Source organism: Pseudophryne corroboree, chromosome 5, assembly GCF_028390025.1.
Source record: "Pseudophryne corroboree isolate aPseCor3 chromosome 5, aPseCor3.hap2, whole genome shotgun sequence".
Classification (NCBI taxonomy): Eukaryota; Metazoa; Chordata; class Amphibia; order Anura; family Myobatrachidae; genus Pseudophryne; species Pseudophryne corroboree.
Window position 1 is genome coordinate 835,438,611 of NC_086448.1, and position 18,842 is coordinate 835,457,452.

The following is an 18,842-nucleotide window of genomic DNA, read 5'->3' on the forward strand; positions in this document are numbered from 1 at the left end:
TCTACCAAGCTAAAGGTCTCGGTACATTGGAAAAGTTCACTGTTTGGGCCTAAAGTAATAACTGGAATTCACTTTTTTGCAACGTAAACGTATCCTATAAAAATAAATCTTAACTTCCGCACCTGAAATATCTTACATGCCGCGGCCGCTGCCTCTCGCTCTGCGTCAATCTTTTTCACGCCATAACCTTCTACTTCGATGAGTTTGGGCCATTTTATGCGGAGGATGACTCTCTAACAAACAAGAGAAAAGTAGGTGACTGATACAAAAAGCATAAAACTTATCCCGCTGGCCAGATAAATACTGTGAATGTAGGGAATATTCTACCACCCTGCACCCATCACAACCCGTGCAGTTCCTCTTTCCTGCCTGGGGCGTCGTTCTGTGTTCTGGTGCTTCTAGCACACTCTAGTCTGTGTCTCAGCACTGTACCACAGACCAGAGTGCGCGAGAAGCACCAGAGCAGAGCACTACAACCCAGGAAAGAAAGAGGAACAGCATGGGTGGCGACAGCTCCAGGGTACTAGAATGAACACTATTTGTTATCATAAAGTAAAGTTACAGACAGTAGAGATGTCCTATATTCCTGCCAGTGTCAGACACAGATGTATTATACCAGTGTGTATGATAACAAGGCTGCACAATGGATCACAGTGTATCACCCTGTAACTAATAAGACAGAAGGAAGGGTTACCGGATTTTCTATATTAGTGTGGGATGGAAATGCCGCACATGAAGCAGGCGGGGGTATTATGCCACACATGCTGCAGATGAAGCAGGCGGGGGTATTATGCCACACATGCTGCAGATGAAGCAGGCGGGGGTATTATGCCACACATGCTGCAGATGAAGCAGGCGGGGGTATTATGCCACACATGCCGCAGATGCAGGGGGGGTAGATTTGTGTTATGCTGTACATGTAGCCGGGGGGGGGGGGGGGGTATTATGCTGTATATGCGGAGGGGAGGGATTATCACACACATGCATACCGGCCTGGTTTAGCCAATCACTGGCAGCTTTGAGACAGTAACTCTAGCCCTGTGTATTTGGGAGCGGATTACTGAAAGCAGTAGTATCATACCCTGTCACTAAGTTTGGGAAGTTGGGTGGATTTCCACACGTCAATGGCAGCTCCTGATGATCCTCTAGGTAAACAGAGCTGCACTGATTTCACTAAGAAAATGCTTAATACCACCAGTGCCCCATTACAGGTTACTGTCCACCTCCCCGGTACAGCCACAGCATCACTTCCATCAGGATACAGGAGAGCGCAGGGCCGCAGTCAGTGACAGTCCCGGTGCTCCAGCTGATGATATACTCACATTGCTGTGGTCGCTGCTGCTGTGGATATACGTCAGTTTGTCCTTGACTTGCGAGGTGCGCAGAGCCTGACATAGCACGTTGTGCAGTATACTCTTCGGCTCCGGGAACTGCCTCAGGAGATCCCTGGAATCTACAGAAGAAATAAGTGCAGTAACAGCGGTGCCCCGGTGTAGTGTAGAGTGCAGTAACAGCGGTGCCCCAGTGTAGTGTAGAGTGCAGTAACAGCAGTGCCCCGGGGTAGCGTAGAGTGCAGTAACAGCAGTGCCCCGGTGTAGTGTAGAGTGCAGTAACAGCGGTGCCCCGGTGTAGTGTAGAGTGCAGTAACAGCAGTGCCCCGGTGTAGTGTAGAGTGCAGTACCAGCAGTGCCCCGATGTAGTGTAGAGTGCAGTAACAGCGGTGCCCCGGGGTAGTGTAGAGTGCAGTACCAGCAGTGCCCCGATGTAGTGTAGAGTGCAGTAACAGCGGTGCCCCGGGGTAGTGTAGAGTGCAGTACCAGCAGTGCCCCGGGGTAGTGTAGAGTGCAGTAACAGCGGTGCCCCGGTGTAGTGTAGAGTGCAGTAACAGCGGTGCCCCGGTGTAGTGTAGAGTGCAGTAACAGCGGTGCCCCGGTGTAGTGTAGAGTGCAGTAACAGCAGTGCCCCCGTGTAGTGTAGAGTGCAGTAACAGCGGTGCCCCGGTGTAGTGTAGAGTGCAGTAACAGCGGTGCCCCGGTGTAGTGTAGAGTGCAGTAACAGCTGTGCCCCGGTGTAGTGTAGAGTGCAGTAACAGCGGCGCCCCGGTGTAGTGTAGAGTGCAGTAACAGCGGTGCCCCGGTGTAGTGTAGAGTGCAGTAACAGCTGTGCCCCAGTGTAGTGTAGAGTGCAGTAACAGCGGTGCCCCAGTGTAGTGTAGAGTGCAGTAACAGCAGTGCCCCGGTGTAGTGTAGAGTGCAGTAACAGCGGTGCCCCGGTGTAGTGTAGAGTGCAGTAACAGCAGTGCCCCGGTGTAGTGTAGAGTGCAGTAACAGCGGTGCCCCGGTGTAGTGTAGAGTGCAGTAACAGCGGTGCCCCGGTGTAGTGTAGAGTGCAGTAACAGCTGTGCCCCGGTGTAGTGTAGAGTGCAGTAACAGCAGTGCCCCGGTGTAGTGTAGAGTGCAGTAACAGCGGTGCCCCGGTGTAGTGTAGAGTGCAGTAACAGCGGTGCCCCGGTGTAGTGTAGAGTGCAGTAACAGCGGTGCCCTGGTGTAGTGTAGAGTGCAGTAACAGCGGTGCCCCGGTGTAGTGTAGAGTGCAGTAACAGCGGTGCCCCGATGTAGTGTAGAGTGCAGTAACAGCGGTGCCCCGGTGTAGTGTAGAGTGCAGTAACAGCGGTGCCCCGATGTAGTGTAGAGTGCAGTAACAGCGGTGCCCCGATGTAGTGTAGAGTGCAGTAACAGCAGTGCCCCGATGTAGTATAGAGTGCAGTAACAGCGGTGCCCCAGTGTAGTGTAGAGTGCAGTAACAGCGGTGCCCCGGTGTAGTGTAGAGTGCAGTAACAGCGGTGCCCCAGTGTAGTGTAGAGTGCAGTAACAGCGGTGCCCCAGTGTAGTGTAGAGTGCAGTAACAGCGGTGCCCCAGTGTAGTGTAGAGTGCAGTAACAGCGGTGCCCCGGTGTAGTGTAGAGTGCAGTAACAGCGGTGCCCCAGTGTAGTGTAGAGTGCAGTAACAGCGGTGCCCCAGTGTAGTGTAGAGTGCAGTAACAGCGGTGCCCCGGTGTAGTGTAGAGTGCAGTAACAACGGTGCCCCGGGGTAGTGTAGAGTGCAGTAACAGCGGTGCCCCGGTGTAGTGTAGAGTGCAGTAACAGCGGTGCCCCAGTGTAGTGTAGAGTGCAGTAACAGCGGTGCCCCAGTGTAGTGTAGAGTGCAGTAACAGCGGTGCCCCGGTGTAGTGTAGAGTGCAGTAACAGCGGTGCCCCAGTGTAGTGTAGAGTGCAGTAACAGCAGTGCCCCGGTGTAGTGTAGAGTGCAGTAACAGCGGTGCCCCAGTGTAGTGTAGAGTGCAGTAACAGCGGTGCCCCAGTGTAGTGTAGAGTGCAGTAACAGCGGTGCCCTAGTGTAGTGTAGAGTGCAGTAACAGCGGTGCCCTAGTGTAGTGTAGAGTGCAGTAACAGCGGTGCCCCAGTGTAGTGTAGAGTGCAGTAACAGTGGTGCCCTAGTGTAGTGTAGAGTGCAGTAACAGCGGTGCCCCAGTGTAGTGTAGAGTGCAGTAACAGCGGTGCCCCAGTGTAGTGTAGAGTGCAGTAACAGCGGTGCCCCAGTGTAGTGTAGAGTGCAGTAACAGCGGTGCCCTAGTGTAGTGTAGAGTGCAGTAACAGCGGTGCCCTAGTGTAGTGTAGAGTGCAGTAACAGCGGTGCCCTAGTGTAGTGTAGAGTGCAGTAACAGCGGTGCCCCAGTGTAGTGTAGAGTGCAGTAACAGTGGTGCCCCAGTGTAGTGTAGAGTGCAGTAACAGTGGTGCCATAGTGTACAGTGCAGTGCAGTAACAGCGGTGCCCCAGTGTAGTGTAGAGTGCAGTGCAGTGCAGTAACAGTATAGTCCCAGTGATCAGTTACATACATCACTCATGGGAATAATAAGAATTTACTTACCGATAATTCTATTTCTCGGAGTCCGTAGTGGATGCTGGGGTTCCTGAAAGGACCATGGGGAATAGCGGCTCCGCAGGAGACAGGGCACAAAAAGTAAAGCTTTAGGATCAGGTGGTGTGCACTGGCTCCTCCCCCTATGACCCTCCTCCAAGCCTCAGTTAGGATACTGTGCCCGGACGAGCGTACACAATAAGGAAGGATTTTGAATCCCGGGTAAGACTCATACCAGCCACACCAATCACACTGTACAACCTGTGATCTGAACCCAGTTAACAGTATGATAACAGCGGAGCCTCTGAAAAGATGGCTCACAACAATAATAACCCGATTTTTGTAACTATGTACAAGTATTGCAGATAATCCGCACTTGGGATGGGCGCCCAGCATCCACTACGGACTCCGAGAAATAGAATTATCGGTAAGTAAATTCTTATTTTCTCTATCGTCCTAGTGGATGCTGGGGTTCCTGAAAGGACCATGGGGATTATACCAAAGCTCCCAAACGGGCGGGAGAGTGCGGATGACTCTGCAGCACCGAATGAGAGAACTCCAGGTCCTCCTTAGCCAGGGTATCAAATTTGTAGGATTTTACAAACGTGTTTGCCCCTGACTAAGTAGCCGCTCGGCAAAGTTGTAAAGCCGAGACCCCTCGGGCAGCCGCCCAAGATGAGCCCACCTTCCTTGTGGAATGGGCATTTACATATTTTGGCTGTGGCAGGCCTGCCACAGAATGTGCAAGCTGAATTGTATTACACATCCAACTAGCAATAGTCTGCTTAGAAACAAGAGCACCCAGTTTGTTGGGTGCATACAGGATAACAGCAAGTCAGTTTTCCTGACTCCAGCCGTTCTGGAACCTATATTTTCAGGGCCCTGACAACATCTAGCAACTTGGAGTCCTCCAAGTCCCTAGTAGGCGCAAGGCACCACAATAAGCTGGTTCAGGTGAAACACTGACACCACCTTAGGGAGAGAACTGGGGACGAGTCCGCAGCTCTGCCCTGTCCGAATGGACAAACAGATATGGGCTTTTTTGAGAAAAAAACCACCAATTTGACACTCGCCTGGCCCAGGCCAGGGCCAAGAGCATGGTCACTTTTCATGTGAGATGCTTCAAATCCACAGATTTGACTGGTTTTAAACCAATGTGATTTGAGGAATCCCAGAACTACGTTGAGATCCCACAGTGCCACTGGAGGCACAAAAGGGGGTTGTATATGCAATACTCCCTTGACAAACTTCTGGACTTCAGGAACTGAAGCCAATTCTTTCTGGAAGAAAATCGACAGGGCCGAAATTTGAACCTTAATGGACCCCAATTTGAGGCCCATAGACACTCCTGTTTGCAGGAAATGCAGGAATCGACCGAGTTGAAATTTCTTCGTGGGGCCTTCCTGGCCTCACACCACGCAACATATTTTCGCCACATGTGGTGATAATGTTGTGCGGTCACCTCCTTCCTGGCTTTGACCAGGGTAGGAATGACCTCTTCCGGAATGCCTTTTTCCCTTAGGATCCGGCGTTCCACCGCCATGCCGTCAAACGCAGCTGCGGTAAGTCTTGGAACAGACATGGTACTTGCTGAAGCAAGTCCCTTCTTAGCGGCAGAGGCCATAAGTCCTCTGTGAGCATCTCTTGAAGTTCCGGGTACCAAGTCCTTCTTGGCCAATCCGGAGCCATGAGTATAGTTCTTACTCCTCTACGTCTTATAATTCTCAGTACCTTAGGTATGAGAAGCAGAGGAGGGAACACATACACCGACTGGTACACCCACGGTGTTACCAGAACGTCCACAGCTATTGCCTGAGGGTCTCTTGACCTGGCGCAATACCTGTCCCGTTTTTTGTTCAGACGGGACGCCATCATGTCCACCTTTGGTATTTCCCAACGGTTCACAATCATGTGGAAAAACTTCCCGATGAAGTTTCCACTCTCCCGGGTGGAGGTCGTGCCTGCTGAGGAAGTCTGCTTCCCAGTTTCCATTCCCGGAATGAAACACTGCTGACAGTGCTATCACATGATTTTCCGCCCAGCGAAAAGTCCTTGCAGTTTTTGCCATTGCCCTCCTGCTTCTTGTGCCGCCCTGTCTGTTTACGTGGGCGACTGCCGTGATGTTTTTCCCACTGGATCAATACCGGCTGACCTTGAAGCAGAGGTCTTGCTAAGCTTAGAGCATTATAAAATTACCCTTAGCTCCAGTATATTTATGTGGAGAAAAGTCTCCAGACTTGATCACACTCCCTGGAAATTTTTTCCTTGTGTGACTGCTCCCCAGCCTCTCGGGCTGGCCTCCGTGGTCACCAGCATCCAATCCTGAATGCCGAATCTGCGGCCCTCTAGAAGATGAGCACTCTGTAACCACCACAGGAGAGACACCCTTGTCCTTGGATATAGGGTTATCCGCTGATGCATCTGAAGATGCGATCCGGACCATTTGTCCAGCAGATCCCACTGAAAAGTTCTTGCGTGAAATCTGCCGAATGGAATTGCTTCGTAGGAAGCCACCATTTTTACCAGGACCCTTGTGCAATGATGCACTGACACTTTTCCTGGTTTTAGGAGGTTCCTGACTAGCTCGGATAACTCCCTGGCTTTCTCTTCCGGGAGAAACACCTTTTTCTGGACTGTGTCCAGAATCATCCCTAGGCACAGCAGACGTGTCGTCGGGATCAGCTGCGATTTTGGAATATTTAGAATCCACCCGTGCTGTTGTAGCAGTATCCGAGATAGTGCTACTCCGACCTCCAACTGTTCCCTGGACTTTGCCCTTATCAGGAGATCGTCCAAGTAAGGGATAATTAAGACGCCTTTTCTTCGAAGAAGAATCATCATTTCGGCCATTACCTTGGTAAAGACCCGGGGTGCCGTGGACAATCCAAACGGCAGCGTCTGAAACTGATAGTGACAGTTCTGTACCACGAACCTGAAGTACCCTTAGTGAGAAGGGCAAATTTGGGACATGGAGGTAAGCATCCCTGATGTCCCGGGACACTATATAGTCCCCTTCTTCCTGGTTCGTTATCACTGCTCTGAGTGACTCCATCTTGATTTGAACCTTTGTAAGTGTTCAAATTTTTTAGATTTAGAATAGGTCTCACCTAGCCTTCTGGCTTCAGTACCACAATATAGTGTGGAATAATACCCCTTTCCTTGTTGTAGGAGGGGTAATTTGATTATCACCTGCTGGGAATACAGCTTGTGAATTGTTTCCCATACTGCCTCCTTGTCGGAGGGAGACCTTGGTAAAGTAGACTTCAGGAGCCTGCGAGGGGGAAACGTCTCGACATTCCAATCTGTACCCCTGGGATACTACTTGTAGGATCCAGGGGTCCTGTACGGTCCCAGCGTCATGCTGAGAGCTTGGCAGAAGCGGTGGAAGGCTTCTGTTCCTGGGAATGGGCTGCCTGCTGCAGTCTTCTTCCCTTTCCTCTATCCCTGGGCAGATATGACTCTTATAGGGACGAAAGGACTGAGGCTGAAAAGACGGTGTCTTTTTCTGCAGAGATGTGACTTAGGGTAAAAACGGTGGATTTTCCAGCAGTTGCCGTGGCCACCAGGTCCGATGGACCGACCCCAAATAACTCCTCTTCCTTTATACGGCAATACACCTTTGTGCCGTTTGGAATCTGCATCACCTGACCACTGTCGTGTCCATAAACATCTTCTGGCAGATATGGACATCGCACTTACTCTTGATGCCAGAGTGCAAATATCCCTCTGTGCATCTCGTATATATAGAAATGCATCCTTTAAATGCTCTATAGTCAATAAAATACTGTCCCTGTCAAGGGTATCAATATTTTTAGTCAGGGAATCCGACCAAGCCACCCCAGCTCTGCACATCCAGGCTGAGGCGATCGCTGGTCGCAGTATAACACCAGTATGTGTGTATATACTTTTTATGATATTTTCCAGCCTCCTGTCAGCTGGCTCCTTGAGGACGGCCCTATCTATAGACGGTACCGCCACTTGTTTTGATAAGCGTGTGAGCGCCTTATCCACCCTAAGGGGTGTTTCCCACCGCGCCCTAACTTCTGGCGGGAAAGGGTATACCGCCAATAATTTTCTATCGGGGGGAACCCACGCATCATCACACACTTCATTTAATTTATCTGATTCAGGAAAAACTACAGGTAGTTTTTTCACATCCCACATAATACCCTCTTTTGTGGTACTTGTAGTATCAGAAATATGTAACACCTCCTTCATTGCCCTTAACAAGTAACGTGTGGCCCTAAAGGGAAATACGTTTGTTTCTTCACCGTCGACACTGAAATCAGTGTCCGTGTCTGTGTCTGTCGACCGACTGAGGTAAAAGGACGTTTTAACGCCCCTGACGGTGTTTGAGACGCCTGGACAGGTACTAATTTGTTTGCCAGCCGTCTCATGTCGCCAACCGACCTTGCAGCGTGTTGACATTATCACGTAATTCCATAAATAAGCCATCCATTCCGGTGTCGACTCCCTAGAGAGTGACATCACCATTACAGGCAATTTGCTCCGCCTCCTCACCAACATCGTCCTCATACATGTCGACACACACGTACCGACATATAGCACACACACACAGGGAATGCTCTGATAGAGGACAGGACCCCACTAGCCCCTTGGGGAGACAGAGGGAGAGTTTGCCAGCACACACCAAAGCGCTATATTTTACAGGGATAGCCTTATAATAAGTGCTCCCTTATAGCTGCTTTTATAAAATCACAATTTCACCAAATTTTGCCCCCCCTCTCTTGATTTAACCCTGTTTCTGTAGTGCAGTGCAGGGGAGAGCCTGGGAGCCTTCCTGACCAGCGGAACTGTGTGAGGAAATGGCGCTGTGTGCTGAGGAGATAGGCCCCGCCCCCTTTTCGGCGGGCTCGTCTCCCGCTTAAAAATGGATTCTGGCAGGGGTTAAATATCTCCATATAGCCCCGGAGGCTATATGTGAGGTATTTTTTGCCAAAAAAAGGATTTTCATTGCTGCCCAGGGCGCCCCCCCCCCCAGCGCCCTGCACCCTCAGTGACTGCCGTGTGAAGTGTGCTGAGAGCAATGGCGCACAGCTGCAGTGCTGTGCGCTACCTTAAGAAGACTGAGGAGTCTTCTGCCGCCGATTCTGGACCTTCTTCTCTTTTCAGCATCTGCAAGGGGGCCGGCGGCGAGGCTCCGGTGACCATCCAGGCTGTACCTGTGATCGTCCCTCTGGAGCTAATGTCCAGTAGCCAAAGAAGCCAATCCATCCTGCACGCAGGTGAGTTCACTTCTTCTCCCCTAAGTCCCTCGATGCAGTGATCCTGTTGCCAGCAGGACTCACTGTAAAATAAAAAACCTAAGCTAAACTTTTCTAAGCAGCTCTTTAGGAGAGCCACCTAGATTGCACCCTTCTCGGCCGGGCACAAAAACCTAACTGAGGCTTGGAGGAGGGTCATAGGGGGAGGAGCCAGTGCACACCACCTGATCCTAAAGCTTTACTTTTTGTGCCCTGTCTCCTGCGGAGCCGCTATTCCCCATGGTCCTTTCAGGAACCCCAGCATCCACTAGGACGATAGAGAAATGTATGTTACATCAATGTTACTCTGGTGATAAAAGGAACACTGTGAATGTACGGAGCATCACAAAGGGTAAAATGTGTCAGCGTATTCTGTCAGGCTGGAAATCAATGTATAAATAATATTATAACCGCCCCATGTTTTCTGACACGTTACTGGATAATATCACTGCATGAAAAGTCAGAGGCAACCCCAACCAAGGTGGAGGGACCAGGAGACCCAAGGGGAGGGACGCTGGAACGCAGGGGTCACGACACCGGAGGTGGGGGTTTCGGCAGGGCAGAGGTCACCGACATCAGAGGAGGAGGGTTGCAGCAGGGCAGAGGTCACCCACAGCAGAGGGAAAGGAAAGCTACACAGCAGAGGTCACGGACACCTGAGGGGTAGAGGTGCCTCAGGGCAGAGGTCACTGACACCTGAGGGGTAGAGGTGCCTCAGGGCAGAGGTCACTGACACCTGAGGAAGGAGGGGTGGGCAGAGGTGACTGACACCTGAGGAAGGAGGGGTGCGCAGGGCAGAGGTGACTGACACCTGAGGAAGGAGGGGTGCGCAGGGCAGAGGTGACTGACACCTGAGGAAGGAGGGGTGCGCAGGGCAGAGGTGACTGACACCTGAGGAAGGAGGGGTGCGCAGGGCAGAGCTGACTGACACCTGAGGAAGGAGGGGTGCGCAGGGCAGAGCTGACTGACACCTGAGGAAGGAGGGGTGCGCAGGGCAGAGGTGACTGACACCTCAGGGCAGAAGCCACTGATAACTTAGCGGTTGAAGTGCCTCAGGGCAGAGGTCACTGACACCTGAGGGGCTGAGGTGCGCAGGGCAGAGGTCACTGACACCTGAGGGGCTGAGGTGCGCAGGGCAGAGGTGACTGACACCTGAGGGGCTGGGGTGCGCAGGGCAGAGGTCACTGACACCTGAGGGGCTGGGGTGCGCAGGGCAGAGGTGACCGTGACACCTGAGGGGCTGGGGTGCGCAGGGCAGAGGTCACTGACACCTGAGGGGCTGGGGTGCGCAGGGCAGAGGTGACCGTGACACCTGAGGGGCTGGGGTGCGCAGGGCAGAGGTCACTGACACCTGAGGGGCTGGGGTGAGCAGGGCAGAGGTCACTGGCACCTGAGGGGATGGGGTGCGCAGGGCAGAGGTCACTGACACCTGAGGGGCTGAGGTGCGCAGGGCAGAGGTCACTGACACCTGAGGGGCTGGGGTGCGAAGGGCAGAGGTCACTGACACCTGAGGGGCTGGGGTGCGCAGGGCAGAGGTCACTGACACCTGAGGGGCTGGGGTGTGCAGGGCAGGGGTGCGCAGGGCAGAGGTCACTGACACCTGAGGGGCTGGGGTGTGCAGGGCAGAGGTCACTGACACCTGAGGTGCGCAGGGCAGAGGTCACTGCCACCTGAGGGGCTGGGGTGCGCAGGGCAGAGGTCACTGACACCCTCAGGTGGTGCGCAGGGCAGAGGTCACTGACACCTGAGGGGCTGGGGTGCGCAGGGCAGAGGTCACTGACACCTGAGGGGCTGGGGTGCGCAGGGCAGAGGTCACTGACACCTGAGGGGCTGGGGTGCGCAGGGCAGAGGTCACTGACACCTGAGGGGCTGGGGTGCGCAGGGCAGAGGTCACTGACACCTGAGGGGCTCGGGTGTGCAGGGCAGGGGAGACATGAGAGCCGGGAGGGTGTGTAGGTCACGGGAAGAGTAGGAGACTGCTCACCTCGTCCTATATCCGCGCCGGGCTTCTCTGCCGGCTCCTCGTCCTCTCCCCGCAGGTGGTTCACTCTGTATGTGCCAAAGCACAGAGGGCGAACCTGCCTCCCCGGTACCCGGCATAGCAGCCGCCGTAGCAGCGGCATGACAACCGCCTGCGCCGCCATGTCTATGGGAAGAGAGAGCGTGGTGAGACACAGCACGCCTGACTCTGCCGCAGCGCCATCCGGAGGTCAGCGGCGGCCCGGGGAACTGCAGCTCATAGTGCAGGAGCACAGCTAGGTGCACCATATACACGCACGCTCACAGGTAACATACCCTCCAACGTTTTACACATACAGGGGGTCATTCCGACCCGATTGCTCGCTACCATTTGTCGCAGCGCAGCGATTGGGTCGGAACTGCGCCTGCGCCGCAGTGCGCCGGCGCATGGCAGCTATCGTTACCTAGCGATCGCCTCTGAGACAGAGGCGGTCACTAGGCGGGAGGGGGCGGGAGAGAAAGCGGTCCTGTCAATGCAGGCGTGGCCGGACTGTTGGGGGGACGGGCCGCGGCGGCTGCGTGACGTCTCAACTCCTGGCCAGCCGCAAGAGCTGCGCTGGCCGGGAGTTGCTTTTGCATTTGTGCGGGGGAGGGGGGGGGGGGGCGGCACTGACATGCGGGGCGGACAAGCCCTGTGCTGGGCGTCCCCCCGCATGTCTGAGTTAACGATCGTAGCTACGATCAACTCGGAATGACCCCCACAAATCAGTACATATCAGGGAAGGGGGCGTGGCCACGGGTAAAGGGGGCCGCTTTTCATATACTTTCAATGGAAGTTTGGAGAGCCACAAATCGGTACAGACCATAAAAAAAATATACTGTACCTGCCAAAAAGGTGCAGCTGGAGGGTATGAGGTAGGTGCACCATATACTATACATACAGAGTTCTCTGGTGTTTGGACTCCAAATATCTCTGTGCCGGTTGCCCGTTTATGGGACTGGAGGTTAGTCACCACAGACGCCAGTCTTCGAGGGTGGGGTACAGTGGTTCTCTGGTATCAGTTTCAAGTTGTTTAATCTTGCAGGAAGCGTTGCTGCCCACCAATGTCCTGGAACTTAGGGCAAACTTCTGATGTTTCGTCAGCAGCTCAACAGCATCTGCAGGAGCGTCTGGTAAAAGTTCACACTGGCACCGTGGCATATATCATCACCAACGGAGCACGAAGAGCCTTTTGGGTAGAAAGCACACACATATGGGCACATCACGTAGCAGCCATATTGGTTGTGTTCTCTCCCGGGTGAAAAAGTTGGAGGCAGATTACCTCAGACATCAGTATCACTACCAGACATCAATCTTATGGTGTCTCTGCTTAACCACAAGATATCACTTTACTGTTCCAAAACAAAAGACCCAGCTTCCCTTGGAGCAGTGCCATGGTCCTTTTCAGACCCCAGCTGTCCTGGGAGCAGTGCCATGGTCCTTTTCACAACCAGCTGCCCTGGGAGCAGTGCCATGGTCCTTTTCAGACCCAGCTGCCCTGGGAGCAGTGCCATGGTCCTTTTCAGACCCAGCTACCCTGGGAGCAGTGCCATGGTCCTTTTGCCTGGTCTACCTATTCCCGTAGTTTCCATTTCTTCCCTGGGATCAGAAACGTATAGAACAGGCGATTGTGATCCTGATGGGTCTAGATTGGCCACATCAGTCATAGTGCTCAATCAAAAGCCGTTCCTTAACCCCATCTTGTCTTGACTATCAAGGCCACCATCTTGAGTGTGAAGGGTATTCTGGAGACTGTTATTCTAAGCATGCTAAAGGCTCGCAAGCAAGTCTCAGCTAAACACTACTCCCACTTCTGTAGGGCTGATATACCTTAGTGCAAGAGAAATGAGTTCCCACCTTCTGCCTTGCGTCTCTCTCATTGTTGCGACAGGGAATGATCTTCCATGAGGAAGTTGAAGCTGTGGTGATCTTCTGGGCAGATACCCTTGCACACCCAAGGCTTAAGACTCGTAGATCTCACCAGTAGGTCTTCTTGCCTATAATAGCCGCTATTCCCTTAAGACTAGAAGTGTCTACCGGTACTGGGATGCCACCAGGACTTATGCTACGGATGGTACTACAAGCTTAACCCAGAGAGACCCGAATCAATGCCGGTAAGGAGAAAGACAAAAGAGAAGGCAAGAAAGCAGGAACAAGATATAATAAGATGAAGAGAAGAGACAATAATAATGAGGGCAAGAATGTAACCAGAGCACGGTATGAAAGAACAGATGTGCCTACAATATGAACCAGACAGGAAATGTGGAATAAAGAAAAATGAGACTAGATAACAAAAAAAATGAAAGTACTAAACACACAGTAACGAACAGGAGAACTACAAATAATCAGCTGCTTACAAAGATACCAAGCTAATGCTAGTATAAGTATTAAGAATTAGCAGTGGTTCCGGCACACATATGGAATAAGAAATTCCAAAACAAAACAGGTTGTTATGCACACCAGTGCCTGCAGGAAAGTACTGGTGTCAGAACTGCTATGCACTCCAGTGTCTGCAGTAATGTACTGGTGTTAGAACTGTAATGCAAAACAGATGGACTCACAGACAAACTGGGGGATATGACATAATGTACACAGAAGGTGATAGGGTAACAAAATACACACAAAGTGAACAGAGAAGCCCAGAGGCTAAGGAACTGGGTATCTCCCTTGTATTAGAACTGCTCAGATGGAAAAGCAAGATGTTGTGTTTTAATACGTGGAGAACCCGAAATGCTGTTGCTAAGGGCAACAGCAAAACCCTAAAGGGTTACCAACGGGTGTGGCAGTAAACTCCTTGGTCAGAGATGGAATGATAGACACAAGGAGAATCTCCACAATCCTAATTCTCACTTGCAGTGCACAGGTTTTAGCTTACTGCCACTAAACTGACCCCTGACACCTAGCACAGTGAGACAGGATTAGACAGGCAAGTCTTAGAATACAGCCGCAAACTTGCTAAGTTCACAGAGTAGTAACAGAACCCCAGCAAGCTAAATGACTGACTCCAGTCTTACTGCTAGGTCTGGATTGGCAGAGTGTAATACCAAATCCCCAGGCCTATTTGCAGTAAGCAACAAACAAATACAAAGCTACACAGTACTGGCTAACTTTCATGAACTGACTAACCAACAAAGATTCAGCAGCATCTGCTTACCCTGAAAAGAGGCCTTATAAAGCAGGTGCTGTCCACGCCCCACTCAGACCTCACAGACTGTGAGCACAAAAACCAGCACCGGATCCCCTGCCGTGCACAGAGCCTATAACCACTGCACAGCAAAAGACCCGAACCGGAGTATCAGCTGCGCTCAGGTTACTCCACTAGCACTTGTCTCCCAGTTGCCATGACAACGTGGCAGCACAGGGCAGGAGACCCTAACAGTACCCCCCCTCTGACGAGGGGTCAAAGAACCCCTACCACCGGGTTTATCGGGGAACTGCGAGAAGAAAGAGCGTATCAGTCTGGGGGCATGAAGATCACAACTGCGCACCCACGACCGCTCCTCCGGGCCATACCCCTTCCAGTGCACCAAAAATGACAGCAGACCCCGAACCACCTTGGAGTCAAGAATCCTTTCAACAACAAACTCCCTCTGGCCACGTATCAGAAGAGGGGAAGGTCTTCCACTGGAAGAAGGATTACTAATCGCCCGTTTTAAAAGGGAACAATGAAATGTTTTATTGATACCCAAGGAACGGGGCAGATCTAACTGAAATGCCACCGGATTGATAACCCTGGTGATCTTATAAGGGCCGATGAACCGGGACCCTAACTTATGAGATGGCTGTCTCAACTTCAAATTCTTGGTAGACAATAGAGATGAGCGCCTGAAATTTTTCGGGTTTTGTGTTTTGGTTTTGGGTTCGGTTCCGCGGCCGTGTTTTGGGTTCGAACGCGTTTTGGCAAAACCTCACCGAATTTTTTTTGTCGGATTCGGGTGTGTTTTGGATTCGGGTGTTTTTTTCAAAAAACACTAAAAAACAGCTTAAATCATAGAATTTGGGGGTCATTTTGATCCCAAAGTATTATTAACCTCAAAAACCATAATTTACACTCATTTTCAGTCTATTCTGAATACCTCACACCTCACAATATTATTTGTAGTCCTAAAATTTGCACCGAGGTCGCTGTGTGAGTAAGATAAGCGACCCTAGTGGCCGACACAAACACCGGGCCCATCTAGGAGTGGCACTGCAGTGTCACGCAGGATGTCCCTTCCAAAAAACCCTCCCCAAACAGCACATGACGCAAAGAAAAAAAGAGGCGCAATGAGGTAGCTGTGTGAGTAAGATAAGCGACCCTAGTGGCCGACACAAACACCGGGCCCATTTAGGAGTGGCACTGCAGTGTCACGCAGGATGTCCCTTCCAAAAAACCCTCCCCAAACAGCACATGACGCAAAGAAAAAAAGAGGCGCAATGAGGTAGCTGACTGTGTGAGTAAGATAAGCGACCCTAGTGGCCGACACAAACACCGGGCCCATTTAGGAGTGGCACTGCAGTGTCACGCAGGATGTCCCTTCCAAAAAACCCTCCCCAAACAGCACATGACGCAAAGAAAAAAAGAGGCGCAATGAGGTAGCTGACTGTGTGAGTAAGATTAGCGACCCTAGTGGCCGACACAAACACCGGGCCCATCTAGGAGTGGCACTGCAGTGTCACGCAGGATGTCCCTTCCAAAAAACCCTCCCCAATCAGCACATGATGCAAAGAAAAAGAAAAGAAAAAAGAGGTGCAAGATGGAATTGTCCTTGGGCCCTCCCACCCACCCTTATGTTGTATAAACAAAACAGGACATGCACACTTTAACCAACCCATCATTTCAGTGACAGGGTCTGCCACACGACTGTGACTGATATGACGGGTTGGTTTGGACCCCCCCCAAAAAAGAAGCAATTAATCTCTCCTTGCACAAACTGGCTCTACAGAGGCAAGATGTCCACCTCATCTTCACCCTCCGATATATCACCGTGTACATCCCCCTCCTCACAGATTATCAATTCGTCCCCACTGGAATCCACCATCTCAGCTCCCTGTGTACTTTGTGGAGGCAATTGCTGCTGGTCAATGTCTCCGCGGAGGAATTGATTATAATTCATTTTAATGAACATCATCTTCTCCACATTTTCTGGATGTAACCTCGTACGCCGATTGCTGACAAGGTGAGCGGCGGCACTAAACACTCTTTCGGAGTACACACTTGTGGGAGGGCAACTTAGGTAGAATAAAGCCAGTTTGTGCAAGGGCCTCCAAATTGCCTCTTTTTCCTGCCAGTATAAGTACGGACTGTGTGACGTGCCTACTTGGATGCGGTCACTCATATAATCCTCCACCATTCTATCAATGTTGAGAGAATCATATGCAGTGACAGTAGACGACATGTCCGTAATCGTTGTCAGGTCCTTCAGTCCGGACCAGATGTCAGCATCAGCAGTCGCTCCAGACTGCCCTGCATCACCGCCAGCGGGTGGGCTCGGAATTCTGAGCCTTTTCCTCGCACCCCCAGTTGCGGGAGAATGTGAAGGAGGAGATGTTGACAGGTCGCGTTCCGCTTGACTTGACAATTTTGTCACCAGCAGGTCTTTGCACCCCAGCAGACTTGTGTCTGCCGGAAAGAGAGATCCAAAGTAGGCTTTAAATCTAGGATCGAGCACGGTGGCCAAAATGTAGTGCTCTGATTTCAACAGATTGACCACCCGTGAATCCTTGTTAAGCGAATTAAGGGCTGCATCCACAAGTCCCACATGCCTAGCGGAATCGCTCCCTTTTAGCTCCTTCTTCAATGCCTCCAGCTTCTTCTGCAAAAGCCTGATGAGGGGAATGACCTGACTCAGGCTGGCAGTGTCTGAACTGACTTCACGTGTGGCAAGTTCAAAGGGCATCAGAACCTTGCACAACGTTGAAATCATTCTCCACTGCACTTGAGACAGGTGCATTCCACCTCCTATATCGTGCTCAATTGTATAGGCTTGAATGGCCTTTTGCTGCTCCTCCAACCTCTGAAGCATATAGAGGGTTGAATTCCACCTCGTTACCACTTCTTGCTTCAGATGATGGCAGGGCAGGTTCAGTAGTTTTTGGTGGTGCTTCAGTCTTCTGTACGTGGTGCCTGTACGCCGAAAGTGTCCCGCAATTTTTCTGGCCACCGACAGCATCTCTTGCACGCCCCTGTCGTTTTTTAAAAAAATCTGCACCACCAAATTCAAGGTATGTGCAAAACATGGGACGTGCTGGAATTTGCCCATATTTAATGCACACACAATATTGCTGGCGTTGTCCGATGCCACAAATCCACAGGAGAGTCCAATTGGGGTAAGCCATTCCGCGATGATCTTCCTCAGTTGCCGTAAGAGGTTTTCAGCTGTGTGCGTATTCTGGAAAGCGGTGATACAAAGCGTAGCCTGCCTAGGAAAGAGTTGGCGTTTGCGAGATGCTGCTACTGGTGCCGCCGCTGCTGTTCTTGCGGCGGGAGTCCATACATCTACCCAGTGGGCTGTCACAGTCATATAGTCCTGACCCTGCCCTGCTCCACTTGTCCACATGTCCGTGGTTAAGTGGACATTGGGTACAACTGCATTTTTTAGGACACTGGTGAGTCTTTTTCTGACGTCCGTGTACATTCTCGGTATCGCCTGCCTAGAGAAGTGGAACCTAGATGGTATTTGGTAACGGGGGCACACTGCCTCAATAAATTGTCTAGTTCCCTGTGAACTAACGGCGGATACCGGACGCACGTCTAACACCAACATAGTTGTCAAGGCCTCAGTTATCCGCTTTGCAGTAGGATGACTGCTGTGATATTTCATCTTCCTCGCAAAGGACTGTTGAACAGTCAATTGCTTACTGGAAGTAGTACAAGTGGGCTTACGACTTCCCCTCTGGGATGACCATCGACTCCCAGCGGCAACAACAGCAGCGCCAGCAGCAGTAGGCGTTACACGCAAGGATGCATCGGAGGAATCCCAGGCAGGAGAGGACTCGTCAGAATTGCCAGTGACATGGCCTGCAGGACTATTGGCATTCCTGGGGAAGGAGGAAATTGACACTGAGGGAGTTGGTGGGGTGGTTTGCGTGAGCTTGGTTACAAGAGGAAGGGATTTACTGGTCAGTGGACTGCTTCCGCTGTCACCCAAAGTTTTTGAACTTGTCACTGACTTATTATGAATGCGCTGCAGGTGACGTATAAGGGAGGATGTTCCGAGGTGGTTAACGTCCTTACCCCTACTTATTACAGCTTGACAAAGGGAACACACGGCTTGACACCTGTTGTCCGCATTTCTGGTGAAATACCTCCACACCGAAGAGCTGATTTTTTTGGTATTTTCACCTGGCATGTCAACGGCCATATTCCTCCCACGGACAACAGGTGTCTCCCCGGGTGCCTGACTTAAACAAACCACCTCACCATCAGAATCCTCCTGGTCAATTTCCTCCCCAGCGCCAGCAACACCCATATCCTCCTCATCCTGGTGTACTTCAACACTGACATCTTCAATCTGACTATCAGGAACTGGACTGCGGGTGCTCCTTCCAGCACTTGCAGGGGGCGTGCAAATGGTGGAAGGCGCATGCTCTTCACGTCCAGTGTTGGGAAGGTCAGGCATCGCAACCGACACAATTGGACTCTCCTTGTGGATTTGGGATTTCGAAGAATGCACAGTTC

At 51.7% G+C, this 18,842-nt stretch overlaps 1 protein-coding gene across 1 annotated transcript in view; it reads right to left on the reverse strand.

Annotated features, from left to right (window-relative positions):
* DHX30 (DExH-box helicase 30) overlaps positions 1–11,423 on the reverse strand; it is a 95,686-nt gene extending 84,263 nt beyond the window's left edge. Inside the window, exons 1-3 of the mRNA XM_063924575.1 lie at positions 11,168–11,423; positions 1,323–1,453; positions 123–233 (exon numbers count right to left, since the gene is read on the reverse strand). Of these exons, the coding sequence (XP_063780645.1) occupies positions 123–233; positions 1,323–1,453; positions 11,168–11,327 (402 nt within the window). The 5' untranslated portion in view covers positions 11,328–11,423. The remainder of the gene's footprint in view (positions 1–122; positions 234–1,322; positions 1,454–11,167) is intronic.
* Positions 11,424–18,842: the final 7,419 nt, after the last annotated feature.